Genomic DNA, 20,732 nt, shown 5'->3' with positions numbered 1-20,732 from the left:
AGCTAGGCCAGCATTGTGCCTGATGGTCAAACAGATGTCAGTGGAAGATCTGGAATTATCATTTCTTTTTAGAGCTACCTATTACTGGATCAGGCCAAGGACTCATCTAGTCAGGCATTCTGTGTCACATAAGTGTGGATGGGAAGGTGACTGTCCTCTTCCACTGTTACTGTAGCAGCAGGTATTCAATGTATTCAGTGAAGGCTGCTTGTGATTTAGGGGCCAGTAAACACCAATCAAGACTGGTAGCCATTAATAGATTGATTCTCCATGATTCTGTCCAGTTCCTTTTAAAACTATCACCACCTTTGAGGTCAGCAAGTTCTCCTCCATCTGTTTTAGCAGATTACCCAGAATTTTCACTTTGTAAAAGCAAACAAAAAATTAACCTCTGCCTACATTTTCTCTACCATCCACGGCCAGGTCCTAATACACAATGGTCCAGCAGGAAAAACTGTGTAACCAGATTAATTCTATTATTCCAGTCTAAACCCATTCTGGTTCCACCACCAGTCAGGAGAACAAATACCAAAAATTTGATACTAGCTTTGTCCACGACTCCTGACCCTGCCAAGGTCTATTCTCCAGCCTACTCCTAATTCAGTCACTACAATCTTAGAAAAAGAATGGCTGCAACTGGGGGGGGGGGGGACCAGTCTTCTATATCACACGCCATATGTGTTGAAGATTTCAGCAAATAGGAAATAATTTGCATGCAAAACTTTTTTTTAGAAAAAATACTGCTACTTTTGCATCGTGTTTAACAGGTGTCTGAAAGCTGCTTTTTTTTTTTTTTTTAAATACATTTAGGGATTTTCTAAAGAAAAGCCCTGGCAACAACAGCAGAAATAGTTCCCCAAAGAAGCTTTAAAATAGCATTGAAATTCATGGGAGAACTTTCTAAGGCCTCATTCTCTTTCTAAATTACTTGTATTTATAGATGAGGTAAAACAATGCAATTGGAAACCAACGAAGAAAAACGCATCTTCCTATACAGCATAAAAATTATTTTGGTCTAAATCTATAAATGAAAATCAGGGTTCAAGAGAGGATAAAGGTAATTAAGGTTTCTATAGTAACTATCACTAGGATGCAGTTGTCAAAGGTATTCTGGTACATCTTCCAATTGTTGGAGTGCCTTGATTTCTCTGCTTGGCATTTGCCAAAACAGCTCTGGTGTGACCAGGAATGGAATACTAGGAGAAAGTCTAAAGGCAGGGTCCTACAACAGATGAGGCTTCCAAATTCAGTGTCCCTCAACTTTTCTTCCTTCTCCTAGAGGTTCTTTGTAGAAACAAAGATGCCAGTCTCAACTGCAGTACATCCAATTTCTTTTAAAAACAATGTCAAGAAAGAAAGAAAAAACACAAATTCTGCTGTCTGATAAGGTGGAGAAAGAAGATGGATAGAAGGTCCTGGGGAGAGAAAGAGCTGTAGGTGGGTAAACTGAGAGTGGAAGAGAAACTGTGGAGGAGGAGAAGGAAGAGCACAGCTTCCATGAGAAAAGAGAGCACATTTTTCCATTGTCCCCTTGACCCTGGCAATGACACAGCCAATTAGTAGTGTACTGAAAATGTGTTTTGATGGTACCCAATAGGAATGTGAAGTCTTTCAGAACTGAAGCCAAAAACATGCTTCAGAATGGTTGCAGATATCATACCAGTTAGCACTTCCTTAAAGAAGCTACATCTCTTCCTAAGCTTGCACAGTAACCACGCAAAAATACATGCTTGAGTAATATGCCCATGCTTGCTGTGAAGCACCTTGTAGCATCCTATCGGCACCTCCTTAATTCAAACACTACACAGTGGAGGAGATTTTTACACACCTGGAGATGGCTTTATGTCAGCCTTCAACATAACCGTGGCATTTAGATTTCCTTAGTCAAACATCATGGAAGTATTTTCCAAAGGCCTTTAAAAACATATGCTCTGTTCCTTGGAAGGGAAAACACTACAACTAATCAACTATCATCTTCATTCTTGCATTTCTCATGTCTCCATTTCAATTTTTTCTTAAGTTCTTTTCCCTTTTCTAGCATTCTCTCTCTCTTTTTTTATTAATCTAATGCCAAGCCAAGCACATTAATAGTTTCTGCTGGAGGAGGAGGAGGAGGAGGAGGAGGAGGAGGAGGAGGAGGTGGACAATGGATGGGGAAAGAACTAAGAATAACATTTTGAAAAAGTATCAGTGACTTAGCCTGATCTCTTTCTGCAGGCAGTGTTATCATGGCTGGAAGATTCACCATCTTTGCCACTTGCATTATTATTGACCCTCTGAAGTGTGACTGCCATCTACAGCTGAACTAACAATTATGAGCTGCTCCACAGAATTTAAGCAGTCAAAAATACAATTAGTAAATTAGTCCTACTGAACTTAGAATCTTTACAGTACTTTCAAATAAACATTTATAGAAATATGCTGTACTTTCCCAAGGAAATCAATGTAGAAAGTAAATCCCATTGAACTTACTGAATTTTACTTTCAAGTAAACATACATCAGGCTGTGTTGTACTGTCTTACTGAAATTCATGCAATGTGTTATTAATACATTTAAATTAGATTTCAATGCATCTAAATTCAGCTAATTTAGTCTGGATCCATTTAGCCGGTTTAGTTTGGATCCAGCCTAGGATTTCTGGGAGCTGGAGGAGGGGAGAAGCATGACCTATAACTATGTAACCAGGTTTTTGAAGACCTGTTATGAAATACACAGGGAGCTTGTTTTACTATTTCAGAAACTTCATTCCAAGCAACAATGCCAATGTAGAAGCTATCAGGGGTATCTGTAAAGGTATTGGGGGGAAGTGAGATCATGATATCATTATCCAAATAATGCAAATTATATAATTCACATCATTTGCACAATGACATTGCAACATACATGATGTAACTGTGGTTTCTGCAAAACATTAGGAAAGCTATGAAAAACTGTCAGAGTAGCTATAACAGCAGCAGTTTAGTTGTCATTCTTCCTTGAAATATTATCAAGTCACACTCACCCAGCGTCTGTGCTGTTGCCACACAGTAATGCATCCGTTGTGCCCTCTTTAATGAAGTAGTTGTCTGTAATAGAAATGAAGCAATCAATGAGTGTTTTTAATTAGCAAAAAGTGCAAGGTGAAAAAAATTTGATCCCCTTTATCAGTGTAAATGGAGAATTGTTCAAAATTATCTGAATGTACGACACCTTTGCACACCAAGAGATGCGTCTATGCTAGAATTCTCCCCGTCCCAGACATTCTTGTTTTCTACATAACTGAATAAATAGACCCCAGCACCTAGTTAATATTATCAGAGTACGTGGATGGGAGACCACCAGGAAATTCTAGACTATTAGGATGTGTCAGGGATGCATTCAGGTAGCATCAGGAGTGAAGGACAACTTGGAGTGTATTTATATATGAAGTACTTTAACATTTATACATATAGTAATAGGCAAAAACAGGCATGGGTACATTGGCTGGGGATTATGGGAGTTGAATTCTAACACATTTACGGGAGGCCGGGTTGGTGAAAGTCAAGATGAGAGGGAAACAAAATGCTGGACTAAAAGAGGTCTTGGCCTGATCCACCCAGACTATTCTTGCGGTCTTACCAACCCATTAAAGAACTCTGTGGCCTCACCCTGGAAACAGGCAGGATGAGATCAATACTACCTGCTTTTCCTTTCCCCTTAACTGCCACCACCATCATATGAGTCTAGACCACTATAGGTAGAGATTCGGGAAGGCTTTGCATCGTGGATTCTTCCCCTCACACAGCAGGAAGTTCTGCTAAACTTGGCCATCTCTGCTTAGAATAACAAAAGAATGCCTAAAGCATTTATTATGTCCTGAGATGATGCACTGTTTTTGCAATCGATAAATAGCCACTTTTCTTTCAAGCATTCACCCCATCAATTTTTTCTTTCCTCACGTTGGGTGTGATGGTGTTGAGTAGAACTTAGCTATCTCTGTAAGTGACAAGGCGCTTATAAAGCAAAACAGCATGACTGTGGCAGGAAGGAATGTGCAACGAGCCATCTCATGCCTCTACAGGATAGATAAAAGATAAAAAAGCAATGCCAGCTATCCTTTCATGCTCCCCCACTCAGCAAGCCTGGGGGAAATTCAAGGGGAAATCACTATAGGTGACAAAAAGAGAAGGGTGTTTGGAGGCACTCTTTATAGGCTGATTAAGGGGTGAAATGAAATATGCAGCAATAAAAGGAATGCTAATTTTTAAATAATACAAGAAAATGCTTATAAGGCATAATTGTAGTATCTGTGACAGGATTACAGAATTTGCAATATCTTTTTAGGAACTTTCAGAGCATCTGAGAATGGCTGTAAATGGTGCACGCTATAATTCCTGTTGTATAGTTTCCTCCAGTTTCCATAGTACTTTCTGTACTATGACTGCTATGTCATATTCTCCTCTGAAAATAGAAAGGTAACTCAGAAGGGTGCTTTTTCTCCCCAAGTTCCAGTTTAGGAGTTCGCAAAAACTGTAAAAAAAAAATAAAAAAGGCATCCGAACCTGATCGATGTCCAGGAGCACTACTGCAAGAATCTACGACTTCATTATCCCTGTGCATAAGCCAGGTTTAGGATTGTGCATGATGCAGAATGGGGTTAGGTGCCGGGTGGTCATCACAGGGACTGCCTTGGGTCCTCTGAATCACTCCCCAAGCAACAAACTCTTTGCATGTGGTAAAGTAGAGTCTCAGGGAGTGGGCTATGGTGAGCTATGTGCTATTATCTGTTAGATTTTTACAGGCATAGATTTGATTTTTCATTAATGCCCTAAAATGTATCCATGAGTGCCCCCCCCCCAAAAAGCATGTCTTCTCAGGAGTCTTGTATATTTTGTTTTAGATCAACAGTCAACAGTCAAAAGAGGATTAAACCAAGCCTGGTTCCTATACTGAATACTATAGCATACTCTGCTTCAAAGTCAAACTTTCACAGGACATCATAAATTTACTCTAAGTTTCGAGTTATGAAGCTAGAACCTGGAAACCATTCTACAAAGCCATTTTGCATTCTGCAGCAGCAATTACAGCCAAGCTACTCACCCTCCTTTAAAGTAATCCCTAAAATCCTGTTCCAAAGGGCAAAAGAAAAGCAATGAATTTACAGGAACTGCAACCAAGTTGTTAAAAAATGGGAGCCTGTGAGCACTGAAAAATATCATCAGCATGGCATGCTATTTCGGCAAGAAAGTTGGGAAGATATCCTTTGACTTCCTTCCACATTTCAAATTTTTTGAAAACTCCCAACCTTTCCATGGCTATTATCCAGAATAGGCTTCCCACAGATCAATAAACTTTCACTCCCTTGGGCAGGTAAGTCAATCTTGTCTCTTACAGAGGTATTAACTCTGGGGTTGTGAATAACTGGGTTTGAAAGTCAGCCTTTCAAAACTACAAAGGAGCCTTAATTATCATGTTCTTTGTTTTTATGGAATTGTTATGTAGTGCCTCAGAAATGTAGCTACTGTTATCTCCTTGTTCTATAACACCTACAAATTCTCTAGGTCCCCTGGCCCTCACCCTTAAATTGCTCCCATCAATCTGTAAAATGAGTTTAATAATACTGCCCAACCTTGCAGAATTGTTGTAAGGATCATTTGGGGATGAGACATGTCAGGAAGAAGCAGGATCTGATTTTTTTTTTTTAATCCATCTCTGTTGGTAAATGAAGATTAATAACCCCTTTGTTCAACTGAAAAAATAGGCAAATAGAAAGTTTGTCACTGAAAACATGGATCAGTAGGATACTAAAGGTTGACATCTTGGTTTATACCAACCCAGTAAATGTCAACAGACACAGTGTGGCTGGCAGTTTCCAAGGCAGGCATCTTCAGGCAAAGTAGTGCTGATGGGCATTGTTTTATCTTATCTTCACCTATCTTTACAGAATTGTCTAGAAAAACACAACTTTTAGAATTCTCTAGAAGCTGGAAAAAAATGTGATTCTCTGGCATTCCAACCATCCAGGCAACCACTAGACAACAGCCCCAACAGTTTTCTATATTCTTTGCTGCCATCTAATGGTTGTCCACATTTTTCCACTCTGTATCTGATCATTCTACCTAGGTATAAGGGCCTACTTCCCCACCTCCCTTTTGCAACGTGCCACAGCCAAATTGTAGAAGGCATACAAATACTGTGGGAGTCTCTAACAAGTGACACAGAGTATTTTTCTATGTGATAGACCTCACTGAGATGGTGTTCCCTTTCCTAAAGGGTCCTTTTACCTAATAATGAGTTTCAAAAAATAAATTGAATGGCCTCAATGACATCTGAAATGCCTTCAGAAGCAGAAAGTTTTGGAGGAAAACAACAACAACTAATAATAAAGGCCATGTCAAAGCAACCAACAAAGCAATAATTCCCTCTATCCCCCCCCCCCCCAAATATCTATATCAATATAAAAACTAGGCAGGTAACAATTTGTGAGACATATACCATCAGTAGCATGTCAGAATAGTCTAGAGTGATAGAGAGGCTGTCATTAAAACATTAACTAAATCTTTAAAACTAGAAAAAAAGTTGCTGCAACTCCTTTAAGAATGCAATAAATATGTCTTAAACAGCTGTAACTTTTTTTCAGGCTCATACAGAAGACTGAAGAACCACCAATTTCGTAATGAAAGCAGACCCTGCGCTTCTGTGAGGTCCGAAACACATTTTCTAAATAATTCTCAAAACATGCCCAGCCTTACTAATAGAGTAAGCAAGTGTTACCCCTTCACCTAAAAAAATCTGGAGCCGGGGGAATGCATTCTTCAGACTTGACCAGTCATTGAGCTTAATTTTTCTCAAAGGGGAAGACTGAACTGCACATTTGCTTATTGCTATTTACCTCTTAAAAATCTAGGCTGACTCATAACTCTTAAATGGCACTTTATTACTAAGTGTACCCTTAGTATCTCCATCAAGACCTATTTTCTCTGCCAAATCCTAAGCTTCTTTCCTAGAAACACACATTAAAAAATCATATATGGGGGAATTTTTCTTCTGATCAGCAAAACATCCTTCTGTTGTTACACACTTGCCACAAACATACATAATTCATCAGTTTCATGATGAACTGAAGTTGTATACTATCTGACTTTAGTACAATGTATTAAAATCCTTTTTTACAGAAGATACAAAAGATATGGATACAGAAGATGCAGAAGAATACAGAAGAGCTGTATGCCAGCAACAAAGAGGCCCAGCCCTCTCTGGATGATGAGGAAAGGGTAGCAGAAATAGAACCAGCCATCCTTCAGGAAGAAGTCATGTGGGCAATGAGCCAACTGCCAAATAACAAGGCCCAATGTGTTGATACCATCCCTGCAGAATTGCTGAGGCCTGTACCACCCACAACCATCACAGCCTCGTGCCAGGAAATTTTGGAAACAAACACATAGCCACAGGACTAGAAACGATCAGTGTTCATTCCATTGCCAAAAAGGGGCAACTCCAAGGATTGCTCCAATTACTGCACAGTTGCCCTCACGCTAGCAAGATTCTCCTTAAGATCATACAATGTCTGGCACTGACCATTGAAAGGGAATTACCAGATGTTCAAGCTGGCTTCAGAAGGGGTCATGGCACTCGTGACCATATTGCAAATCTACACTGGATCACAGAACAATCTCAAGAATATCAAAAGAACATCTACATATGCTTTATTGACTACCAGAAAACCTCTGATTGTGTCAATCATGACAAGCTGTGGAGAGTCCTAGAAGACCTAGGGGTGCCAACCCATCTGGTCAAGTTGGGGCAGTCACTGTACACAAATCAGGAAGCCACTGTGCGAACACCATATGGAGACAGTGATTGGTTCAAGACAGAAAAAGGAGTATGGCAAGGTTGCATTCTTTCACCTTTCTTATTCAACCTGTATACCAAAGTGATCATGAGGAAGCTGGAACTTGAAGAATCAAAAATCAGAGTAAAGGCTGGAAGGAACATCAACAATCCTTGATATGCTGACGACACAACTCTCAGAAACCAAAGAAGGCCTGAAACATCTGATCAAAAGGATTAAAGAAGAAAGCAAGAAATGTAACCTCTTCCTGAACAGCAAAAAGACCAAGCTCATGACCATTGCAAGGAATGGAAATGTTAAAATAATTATTGGTGATGAAGAGATCAAATATATGCAAGAATTTACTTTCCTAGGATCGCAGATTGATCAAAGCAGTGCACACAGTCCAGAAATAAAGCGTTGAATCCCACTGGATCGCACAGCAATGATGAGCATGAAGCAAGTATGGAAAAGCAAGGACGTCAGCTTGCCAACCAAATGCAGATTAGTCTGCGTTATCATGTTTCCCATAGCTACCTATGGTTGCGAAAGTTGGACTTTGAAAAAACTAGACAAGAAGAAAATTGACTCGTTCGAGCTGTGGGGTTAGGGAAGGCTCCTGCATATTCCTTGGTCAGCAAAGGTGACAAAGAAGCAAGTACCGGAGTAAATAAAACCGGACATATCATTGGAGGGCAAAATCACAAAATTCTGCCTTACTTATTTCAGCCATGTCATGCAATCAAACTCACTGGAAAAGTTATGCTCAGAATGGTCAGTGATGGACTTCCAGGGGAGTAATGGAGTTAATGCAAAATAGATGTATTTGTCTAAGCTTAAAACATATAAGTCATTACTACTGGTACTCTTAATGCTTTTGCTGAGTAAGATTAAGAAGTTAAAAATTTTCTTTTTAATCTTTAAACTTACTTAAATCTTCTTTCTCCCAAGATAGAAGGAAATTCTCCCGATGTACAGCAAGTTGCCTTTCAGAAGATTTTTAATTTCCAAGTAAATCGCTAATCAGTAATTTCCTATGTTAATTAAAAGAGGAAGTGAACGCGAATCTAGTGTCTCTTTGGAGGCCCCAGACTGCTGCTTGGGCTCAATGTTTCCTGCGGCTCCCAGAGCACTCAACCTGCTGGAGATCGCTAAATTGAAATCTCTTCACAGGGAGCCTCTGTAAAGATACTTGTGGGTGATCCAGTCATCTCCTTTGTCTGGAGATGGTTCCAAAGAGCCAGAATGTTGGCTGTGGACAGTTAAGGGGCAGATGGATTTGAAAGAATAGTTTTTTTATGGGCTGTTTTAAATTTTATAAAAATACAGCAGATGATTTTAGAATTAACTGTAAGAAAACTTATTATGGGCAAGTTTTGCTTCTGAAAATAAACAAAAGAGAAGACTGGGCTTTGAAGGTTAATGAGAGGGAGCCAGAGAGCAATTAAAGGAAAAGATACTTCCTAACATAATGGAGGAACATTGTTTTAGTATAGAAAAATTTAAATCTGTTTGGGAACAATATGTTCAGGCCTTATTTTTAAAATTGGATCCAACAGAAATTATAGAAGAAGAAAAGATTCTACTGGATAAAACAGAAGGTGAGGATGATTTGAATAGGGATTTTAAAATGGACTTTAAAGAATTGCCAGACTATAAAAGAGATATGCAAGATATGCAAAAAGATACCGTGGATTTGAAAATGGACTTTAAAATGTTTGACTACAAGAGCGACATGGAGAAAGAAGTTGTAATGGATATACAAACTATGCTGGCTGACGTTTTAACAATTAAAGGGGATATCCTGATTATAAATCAGAAGAGTGATTTGGAGAGTTATCTTATTTTGGATCCACAGAAGGGAAGCACTAAATCTGAAGTTGCAACTGAAACAGGGAGAAAAATGATAAGAAATCACTATGTGGGACTTTATTTGCAGAAGGAACTGAGGATTATGCCTCTTAAAAAGAAGAAAAAGAAGTTCAAAGTGGACTTCTTTGACCAGAGTTAAATTGTATACATTCTGATTTTGGGTTGTTATTATTGGAATCTTTTTTTCTTTTTCTTTTTACCAGGATTGCAAGACGATATAAAGTCATATGGGGATAAATCTTTTACCTCTTACTTGTTAGAGAAAGTTATAGGTTAGAATGTAAAAGGGACCTATTGGATCTAATTTAAAATATATATATATGTTACTATTATTGATATTCTTTATACCTATGGGGATAAATCTTTTCTGTCTTACTTATTAGAGAAAGTTATAAGTCAAATTGCAAAATAGATTTATTTGTCTAAGTTTAAAACATATAGGTTATTACTACTGATACTCTTAATGGTTTTGCTGGGTAAGACTGATTGATGAATCTTTCTATAATTTGGCTTTGTTTAGTGATGAGAAATGGGAAGAAGAGGTTTTTTTCTGTAATATTAGAGAAGGTGTTAGGTTACTGTAAATGCTTATCCTTGTTTGGAGGAGGGAGGGGTCACTCTTTATATGTCTTTCTTTTTCTTTTTTTCTTTTTCTTTTTCTTTCTCTTGTTCTCTTATTTTTTGTTTGTATATCTTTTCTAATTCCGCATTAACTTCTAACTATGTAAAACTCTAATAAAAATATAATTTAAAAAAAAGAATGGTAAGCAGTAAAAGGAAATGAGGCCGCCAAAAACATGGTGGTTGGACACCATCAAAGTGACACCAGCCAGGGCATAAAACAACTAAAAGAAGCTGTACAAGATTGGAAAATGTGGAGAGAGCTGGTCCATAGTATCAACGAGAATTGGACACAATTAAACAAATAGCATCACCATCATTAAAATCCTTGTTTGCAATATTCAGATGATCATCAAAATCCTCATGTCATAATTCCTAATACTCTAAAAAAAGTTCTCTGCTCCAGAGACTGTGAACTTCAACCTCCGTCATTCACAACCAATGGCTATTGGCCATGCTGAAAGAAGTAGCAGGAGCTGTAGCCAAATATATCTGCTGAGGACCAAATTGGGGAAGGTAGCTTTAGACTCTTCAGCAAGCTTAACATCAGGATAAACTTTCTAACAGTAACGGTAACAGTAGGTAGCATACAATTCTTCCTTGAAAGTCTTTAGGGCAATGCTGAATATCCATTGATCAAGGATTAGTTCTTATACCTTAGACATCCCTTCCACTCCTAAATAAAAGAAATCTTTCATTGGTTAGGTGACTTCATCATTTCCTTTAGCAGGACTTACATTCCTGCTCTGAAAGTCATTGCTCTTCCTATTCACAAAAACACTCCAGGCAGTTTTGCATAGTTTTGGATAGTGTGGAGATATTCCAGCTTTTTTTTCCCCTCTCTCTCTGTTCTCTTTCAGACAACTGTTTGTGTCTCTTTGTATTTTGTACCTTGATTGCCACATCTCTCTATTTATCTTGCCTCACTTTCCCCATTCTGGGTATTACTCTAACTTCTCATCCACCACCTTCCTATATTCCTGGCATATAGTTCCATCTTGATGAGGCCTTTCTCCATCTCTTGGCATCACTATAATTTTAGTTAAGTGACTGCTGGGTGTTCTTGAATATTTTTCTTATAATGAGGTCTTCCCCTGCTTGATGCCTCAGTTTTGACAAAACAAAAAGATGCTGCACTTCCTGCCTTGGCCATGCTGGTTAGGTATTCTGAGAGTTGGTTGTACTCTCAACACATTAAGAGGACCCCAAGATGGAAACTACCTTGCATTTTATTTGATTTGCCATACACACCCACACGCAGAGACATATGTATGTAAGTAAGGGATCAGGAAGCTGGTTCACATGATCTTAATCATGCCTTGCCTGAATAAGCCATAATTGGCTAGGTTTCCAAGCTGTCTAAGACATAAACTGTAGTTTATAAACCACAGTGGTTGGGTTTACAGAACACTCCTAAGCCAAACCCAGATGAGCTATTATAGCTTAGTGCAATGGATGAGGCCAAATACTAAAACATTCTCTTCCATGTGCAATTAAATTGAACATAGTAGTTATTTTTTAAAATGCACTTGGTGATCCAGAAAATACAGATTATTACTTCCCAGCTTGAAAACAGTGACCTTCTTTATATTTTTTTTCATGTTTTCTGGTTTTTTATTTTCTTTTTCCTATCTCTTTTTTTCTTTGTCTCTTCTTTTCCTTTCTTCTCTTTTTTCTTTTTCACATTTACTATACTTTTTCTTTGAATATTTCTTATATATGTAAAATCTTTTAATAAAAACTACTTTTAAAAAACAGAACTTTTAAAAACTTTTTAGACCTAGTTCTGAATCTAATTTTCTTAAAAATTAAATTTTATTTAAACATGCAGTGATCAGCAAACCTAAGAAAAATAAAATGAAATAAAATTCCAAAAACTTTGTACCATAATGAACTTTTACAACATCAGATAAATATATCCAGATGAAGCCCCCAAGAAGAAGAAAAAAGAAAAGCAGAATAAGATGATATTGCTCAAAGTAAGGTTCTTGATTTTAATAAAATTTTAAACTCCCATATCTATTATTTCTATCCTGTTTGAAATTACTAATAGATTAGTAATTGAATATTTTAGAAGACAACCTATTAGGAGTTACTTTGCTGAAGTAACTAAAAAATGGAGACTACATGTCAATCAAACAATATAGTTAATTGTTGGATTCTTCAAGATTCTTTGCTGCTGTGTTAATTTTTCAGTCATTGCTATTGGCCACCCATCTAAATACTAAGCAAATTTTCAAAGGGATGCTTTAAATTTCAGCAGAGCATTCTTTTGAAGCATATTCCGCCAAGCTAAGCCACCATGTTGCTTCCTTTCCTCTACTTTGTAAAATGTTCAGCAAGCACTGCACTGGATGAGGCCTCTCTGGCATGGCTCCCCAAAAGTTGTTACAGGTCGTCTATAAAGCACTGGCCAAATGTTTCAGTAAGAGATCTGGAGGAGGTGAGCAATATGTCTTAAACAGCACTTAAGGTGAAAGTAAGGCATTTCACTTCTGGTATTCTTTCCAGGAACCTTGGCATGTTTTTTGCTTTCTCAGGCACGGTTCACCCATGCTTTGACTCTGCTGATTCTCACCTTTGGCCGTAATAATTTAAAATTATTTATTTATTTACTTAGGCACAGCCCAGTCTGGAGAACATAGCTTTCTACCTTCACCAGGGTTCCAAAGCCCAAAGATAACGTACATACACCTCTTTGCTTTGACAAACAGAATCAAGTCACCTCTGTCACATGAATCGGATCTAGATCACCTTGCCCAAGTTTAGGAACATGTTCTTTATTTTCCAGTGTTTGATTCTGATAAATCAAGCAACTAACAACATTTCTTATCTTGCATCATTTTATAAATCCTGAAGAAAAAAATGGGCAATATACCCATGCTAGTATTAATTATTAAAGACTTATGTAATTTTTTCCAATTTCTTCAAAAGCTTTCAGCCAAAATGAGGAAAGAAATGGGCACTGCCACCAGAGACCTTAAAAAGCACAGTACCAATTGGTTTGCAACCCAGTCTAGAAAGACCCAGATTAATATTAATTTAAAAGGCGGGAGGCAATACCATTCATGAATTATTTTTATAGTTCTTTCTAACTTGCTGAAATAGATTTAAAAGAAAATCTATACTGTTAAAAGTTCCAGGCTGATTTATGTTCAAATCCCAAATCTTCCCATTTTTAAAGGCTTTTCAGTCTTCTGTATTTGATTTTCATTCTAATTTGATAACATGGGGAGTGTGAAACAGTTGTTCCTTCCTCCAAGCCTTTCCCATGAGCATCAGACACCTCAATGACTTGCCCACCTATCTTAATTTCTTGAAGCAGAGCTGAAAAGTAGACAATGTCTCCAGATTTTTTCCAGTGGAAGAAATTCTGTAACCATTTGTCATATTATTCCCTTAACAATGATAGTAGTACCACAGAGATCCACAGATACTGAAAAACCCTTTCTTAAGACAGTTCCCCTTGGGATTTAATGGAAGTGTGAAAAGCCAGCCAGGGAGATGAAGGCCACTGCTGAGATGATGACTGCACAGTGGAAAATCACAGCCTCTTATGGAATGCTTTAAGGACAGTCTTCTTCATACCTTAAGTGCAAGAATGTGATACACCACTCAAGGGATTTTCATCAACAGTCTTCTCCTTTGAAAGACATTGCAAAAACATTTTCTATCACCACTTTAAATAAGAATTGGAGGGAAACATGCAGGAGAATTTTTCTGCCTGGACCAAGCCCTAGGACCTTTCCCTATCATACTTAACTTTGTTGCTTCTCTACCAGCTAAGGAAGGAGAAAGGAGACCAAAAAACCAAAAATTTCTCCTTGTTTTGTCTAATTCTTGGCATGTTCCAATATGTGCAAACTGCTAGAGGCTCACAGATATCTGGAGTCTGTACTACATGATATTAGTAGATGCTAGATTTTATCTTGTTAGATGTTTTCTTGCTAGATTTCTGTTCCCGCCACAGTTTTATACAAAATTTCTTCAGTGGTCTGTAATTCCTTGAGCAAATGCAGCTATTGAGATTCCAGATGAAATGCTGCTTCCTAATGAACAATGACAGGCTTTTACTTAATCTAGTCCCACTTTGATTGAATTCAGCATCTTAATCCTCACTTTATCTGCATTTGCCACATCAATCTTCCAACCATTGAAATGCACAATCTTATTATGTAGAGTAATCAATAACCCTCAAACAATGTTAAGTCATTCATCTCAGCATAATACTTACAAAATGATGGATTTCCGAGTGCTGCCATTCATATTTGGCTTTTTTAAAATGTATAACAGCACCTCATACAGAACAGTACTTCTGTAACCCATCTAAGGATGTAGCATCATCCAATTCTTGGTCCAATACATCCATTACAGATCCATGTGCTGAGACTAGTTACCTTTTAAAGTCACTGCACAGTTGGAAAATGTTCAACAAAACACATGCTTCCTGACACTGCAGGAAAGATGCCGCTATTGAATTTTGTCCTGCTGTGTGGCTAATCAAAGAACAATTTCAATTTGTTTTGCTAATACTCTATCATCATTGTTGTTATTATTCACAAGGTGGCATACATCAGGAAGAGTCTCTTCATTTTGTCCCCCAATCTATGAAGTAGGTTGGTTGTGAACCAAGATGACCCAATATACTCCCTGGTCAAGGATGAACCCAGATCTCCAGGGACCCAGTCTGACACCTTATCTACTGCTAAGGATAGGGGTGTCGATATGAGAGGTTAAAAAAAATAAATAAAGATTTATTCATTTATTTATTCAATTTATATAGCCTCCCATCTCACATACATGATTCTGGGCAGCTCACAAGATAGCAGCTGCTTTGCATATTAAAAAGTGGCAGTGTTCTCACTCGGTGCTTGCAACTGCCATTTGACATTTTTTACCCCCTCCCCCAATGCTGTTGGCTAAGAATATTGCTTGGCAAAGGATCCCTACATTGCTTAAATACATCCCTGCTTCCACCTGGATCTCAAGGTGACATCCAGTGCTTTGTACTCCAGGGATTGGGGGAAATCAACAGGGAGTATAATCAGGGGAGCCACAGAAGTGAATAGTCACAAGATGGGTGGTTGGCCATATGTAGAATTAAAAATGCTCATTTTATCATTTTTACTTGGAAAAAACAGAATATTCTTTCCCATGACACAAGAGTGCTTATTTCTTAGAAATGCATGGCCATCTCAAGAGGCCCGTTTATAAGAACATTTCAGTCCAAGGTCTACAATTATCTTGTTGCACCACTGCCCACACTGATACTTCGTTTCCTTAGCCTGTGATACCACAGTTCCACAATGCTTCCTCTAGTAATTTGATTTCTTCGCTTTCCCCCAAGACACCTGTCAAAGCATGCTTCTTTTGTGGGACTGCTAGATATTTTTGTCAGTTTTCTTGTCCTAATAAAGCTGGGACTAATCCAAAAGTAGTCTGGAATTGCATGATTTACTATTGGTCAGACAGGGTCTAGATGAGCTAGGGAGTAACTTGTTTTGCAGGAAGAATGGTAAAACCAATTGTTCCTGAAGGAGCAGATATGCAAACTTTGAAATGCTTTTTTTTTTTTAATTTCAAGTATATCTACTTTTATCCTTGCTAAATTAAATCATTCCTGAGTGAGCTATAACACAGAAATATAAATCATGGAAAAAAGGGAATACAGTCCAGGTAGATCACAGCTGCAAAAGTACATTTGCAACTTGAGTTCCAAAAAGATGTCCTCTTGGGTTTCTGAATCACATCTGCCTTGCAATTTCTCAAAAGTTTTTCCCTCCTGTAAAAGAAACTTATTTTTGCCATATTCTCATTTCTATTGTTTTTTAAAATATTTCAGAAAGTGATCGAACCCCAACCAAGGCAGCTGACTACCTTTTCCTCCATTATTTTTTGCACAGCCCCACAGAACCCAGATTACATCAGGGTATAAAGTGACCCTATTTCAAGATCTACCTTGCAATTGCCCACTTCTGTACACCTATGAAAAGAACAAAAGCCCTGCCCTCTTTTGCATCAGAGTGCCTTAATTTTTCTTTTCCATAACATAGTATGACTCATCACAGCACTTAAATGGTCATAATTGCACATTTTAGAGCATATTGAGAAAATCCAGTTTATCATATGTGGCAAAGGATCTGATCCCAAGTACCTAAACGAGTTTGCCAGATCCTTTCTTGGGATCTCTACCCCCTAAAACAGAGTTCCAAGGTATCTGCTTGTAGCTATTTCCCCAGGGGAAAGGGTTTTATACAGGCCAGGTAGTGAAGCCATTTAAGATAGTTAAGCTGTTGCTACCTGCTCTTGAAGTGGTAGATTTACCTGGAATCTGGATGGGGCAAGACTTTGACTCAAAGGGGGCCAGTTTCCCCCTTTAACTCAAGTGCTGTTTCAAGTATTTTGCAGTACACAGTGCTAGTGTAAACCCACCACCAAAATAACAATGAATAAAAGAGTTCTATTTTAATAAGTACAACAAAGTGATTACTGAGAAATAAAACAGCTGGACTGAGTTATAGAAGGACTAGATCTTCATACAAGTGCTAGGAATTGCTAATCAGCAAAACTGACAAGCAAAACATTACTGGGGGGGAAAAGTGAGTAAATGTAAAACTATTCAACTGAGCAAAGCAACACTGAAAATAAATAAATCATCCCTGGAGTTCTGCCTCTGTTTCTCCTGCCTTGTTCTAGTTCTCCCAGGTCTTTGGAGCAGAAGGCCTGAATTCTAGGCCCAGTCAAGAAATCTACTTCCACAGTTCTTGCTACTCTCAAGATCTATAGTTGATAAGTGGCTGTGGATAAAGAAACTTCTGTTTGTCTCTTCAAACAGATTCCTGGCCAGAGGACAGGAAAGTGGCTTTACCAAACAACTGAATTACTACAGATATCAGTTAACCTATAGGGTTTTAAACCCACTATAGCATCAGTAACAGATGGCAAAGTAATCAATACCCATCCCTTTCCAAAATGTGGCCTACTGATTTTCTGCAACTACTTCATTTAGTCTTTCAAACATTATTTGATCTGGAAGTACCCACAAGGACTATACCATCTCCGTTTTCAGATGTAGTAGCTTTCTTCAGCAATCCCCTCCAAACAAAAAGCACTCTGTTTCAAATATTGTTCTCTTTAGAGATGTTCAATTTAACCTCCTCCCTCTGAGGCCTGAAAGTCTTAGACGCAGCATGAAAAGCTATCTGAGACAATGTCTATGCAACCATCTAAATCATCTCATGGAAGTCCAACCATGTGGGGGCTCTGTGATGCCTGCAGAGATGCAAGTTTTAAGATCTGGAAGATTTACACACACACACACACCAGCACTTGGGATCTAGCCATGAAGTTCACATTTTCATAGAATAGTTTGTCCCACAAGGAAAGGACAAACTATTCCATGGCAACCTGAACCTTGGTAGAACCAGAAAACACATTATTGTTTATTCATCATTGGGCCTGTTGTCTGGCTAAAAACATAGTATTGAACAGAGTGGAATGCTGATGACTGGAGACTGAACCAAACTTTTGAGAGGCTTGGTCTCAGCACCAAAAAATAGGATGAAGTATCTTTTGTACTTTTTCTGGAAGTGACAATTGATTCTCAGAATTGTTTCCTGCGTAGAGATCCTTCCTTAAGTTTACCTACCCTAGTTCTCAGCTCAAAAGTTCCAAAAGATTTCAGACTGATTTGATGTATAATTCTGCACCTTCTGGCACACAAACTAACCTATTTGAATCAATCATCCATAGAAGTGCTGTTTTCCCCTTCAATAGATATGTTCAAGCAGAGGCTTGGCATCTGCTAGGGACGCTTTAATTTGGATTCATACACTGAACAAGGATTGGAATTTATGGCTTAAATCACCTCTCCCAATTCTTGATTCTAAGAAGATTCTTCTGATAACTGCAACAACCATTACAAATCTATAATATCTTATGATAAAAACAAAAAGTCAATTCTACACAGCTGCCAGGGAACCATAACAAGGATGGCAGTTTAACATATTTTTATAACAAGGGTTAAAATTGTTTTGGTCTCTGAACCAAAGGACAAGATGACGCCAGTCCCGTTCCTTGTACAGAATCTGACTGGACTGGTGATTACATCTTTTGTTAATATTGCAGAGAGGACAGCATCCTCCACTGCATTTGAAGGCAGCAGACTAGCTTAAGGGACAATTCTTTACCATCACCTCTTGGTATCTGCTGCCTGAAGCAACTACCTTATTCTGCTTCATGGTAGGGCCAGCACTATGACAAGAAGTTGAAATAAACAATGGGCAAGAACAATCATCAACTAAATTTCTCAGTCTGAGCATCTCAATGAGAGGGGCACAACAATTTTCAAGTTGAAGCTTTGGGAAACCATATTTGATTTAACCCATATTTGATTATTTGACTCAAATCATTGAATTCAGTTGATTTCATTTAGAAAGGTCAATCATTAAAGAAAGGGCTTTTGCACATGAGGCTTTCAAAATCATCAAATTGATGTGGAGGCATCCAACTCAATCCAAATTGTCAATTAATTTGGAGATTCAGTCAAACCATCTTTCAACTGCATCGCCAAATCAAAGCTTTGCATAGTCCTATTGTCAAAAAACAAACATCTCCAGTCTGGCACAATATATACATTTTGTTTTCCTTTTACTTCATTATTTTTTGATTGAGAAATATAGTGTCAAGGCCCTAAAAACAAAGTAGAGCCCAAAGATTCACAATGAGTCTTATTAATTAGCTTTATTGTCAGGAAAGTAAGAGATTAATATACAGAATCTTGGAAATGGAATAAGCCAAAACTCTAGAATTCATTTATTAGATAATTAATCATCTTAGATTAATTTAACCTCTTTTTCCCAAAATACAGGATTGAAAAGCTAACCATCCTTTTCCCAGATAAGACTGATCTTGAAATATTCTGCTTGTCATTAATGTTTTGAGATACTCCATTTCTTTCCCAGACCTAGAGTCAGCCCCTGAGATCTCTCTTACAGTATTATCAGAACAAGCAAACAAACTCACTGTTCACCTCTTGCCTAAATTGTCATTCCGTTAAAGGTCACTGTTGTTCTGCTGTTATTAGGAAGCTATGAGAATGCACTTGGTTTTTAGCAGCCTCGCAATCTTTAAAGAAGGGTAATAAAGCCTTCTCTTTCATTGATCCTAATAACATCACTGTCCAATTGCTACTAATAGACTATGGAGTCCTTGGAGTTCTCTGAGCTTGGTTGTTTTCTTGCAAACGTTTCGTTACCCAGCTGGGTAATGAAACGTTTGCAAGAAAACAACCAAGCTCAGAGAACTCCAAGGACTCCACAGTTCACCCTGAGCTATGCGTATTCTCTTCTATTGGTACTAATAGACTATCTTCACGTAACACCCTTAATCACATCTAGTAAACACCTAGCAGATGCCTTCACAATGCATGCTAAGCTTGATTAATATTAGTTTTGATTAGGTTTTTTTTGTGTGTGTCATTTACTTTGTTTTGTGAACACAAACCATCTGGTTCAGTATATTGTGCAAACCCAGAAGATGGGTTAAGTCAGTAATCAGGTAACTATGTTCTGTGTATACAGCCATAGTAGTCTTTTCTCTGTCTCCCAATTAATGGCTGATTAGCTAAGTTGCACAAAAAAAATGAGCAGGGCTCCCCCTCCCACCCCCCAGCATGAAGAGCATCCAACGACCACCACAGGATATGTATGTGTTATAATACATACTGAACAATGAATGATTGCTAAAAGCTGCCAACTGGCAGTTTTACAATTTTACATGCCTATTTTCAGTTGACTTAGCAAAAAACTAGGAGCTTTCTCAGGATTTCAGTTTTTAATGACTGGATCCATTTCAACCACTGTATGGAAGTAAAATTGAACTTAACAAAGAGCAGCAAAGGAATGAAGTTACCTGGATCACTGAGATATTCATCCAAGGTTTGCCAGACCTTCTGATCTGAAACAAAGGTGCCGTTGGTGGAGTTGAATTCTGTGTAGTCTCGAACACATTTGTGCCTGAGGTTTCCCATAAACAGCTGGAGTCCTATGAGGGCAAAAACACTCAAGCAAAAAACGGTCAGGATCATCACATCTGCAAGTTTCTTAACTGACTGGATAAGGGCTCCAACGATGGTCTTCAAACCTAAGGAGACAATGGTTAAGAGTTTAAGAGGCTGGCATGTGAAAGCAGCCAGCATATGAGCTGTGTACAGGAATTAAAACTCAAGCAACTATAAGACACCCATCCCAAATATTTCCCAGTTCCAAATGTATGGTATAGATAGTATGGCTGTGCAATGTTTCGGATTCAAAGGCAAAACAATGCTTCAAAGCACATAGGACAAGCATGTAACTCCTGTCTGCAATTCCTCATTTTTTCCTGAGACTGCACAAGGGCAAAAGATAGAATTCCCAATGAATGTCACCACTAATGAAATTCTGAGAGATT

At 38.1% G+C, this 20,732-nt stretch overlaps 1 protein-coding gene across 7 annotated transcripts in view; it reads right to left on the bottom strand.

Annotated features, from left to right (window-relative positions):
- The window catches only part of LOC103066749 (sodium channel protein type 5 subunit alpha), a 287,467-nt gene that overhangs the window by 166,233 nt on the left and 100,502 nt on the right, over window positions 1-20,732 (bottom strand). For all 7 annotated transcript variants that reach the window (XM_088150287.1, XM_088150288.1, XM_088150285.1 and 4 more), the window contains 2 exons: window positions 20,196-20,426; window positions 3,003-3,066 (listed from right to left, as the gene is read on the bottom strand). In XM_088150287.1, coding sequence (XP_088006413.1) covers window positions 3,003-3,066; window positions 20,196-20,426 — 295 coding nt within the window. The remainder of the gene's footprint in view (window positions 1-3,002; window positions 3,067-20,195; window positions 20,427-20,732) is intronic.

The sequence above is a fragment of the Python bivittatus genome, unplaced genomic scaffold, assembly GCF_059951505.1.
Source record: "Python bivittatus isolate LINGU-HERP-01145 unplaced genomic scaffold, Pbiv_v1 ctg000610_np1212, whole genome shotgun sequence".
In the NCBI taxonomy this organism is placed as follows: Eukaryota; Metazoa; Chordata; class Lepidosauria; order Squamata; family Pythonidae; genus Python; species Python bivittatus.
Note: the sequence above shows the minus strand (reverse complement) of the source record. Positions and strands in the feature narration are given on the sequence as shown.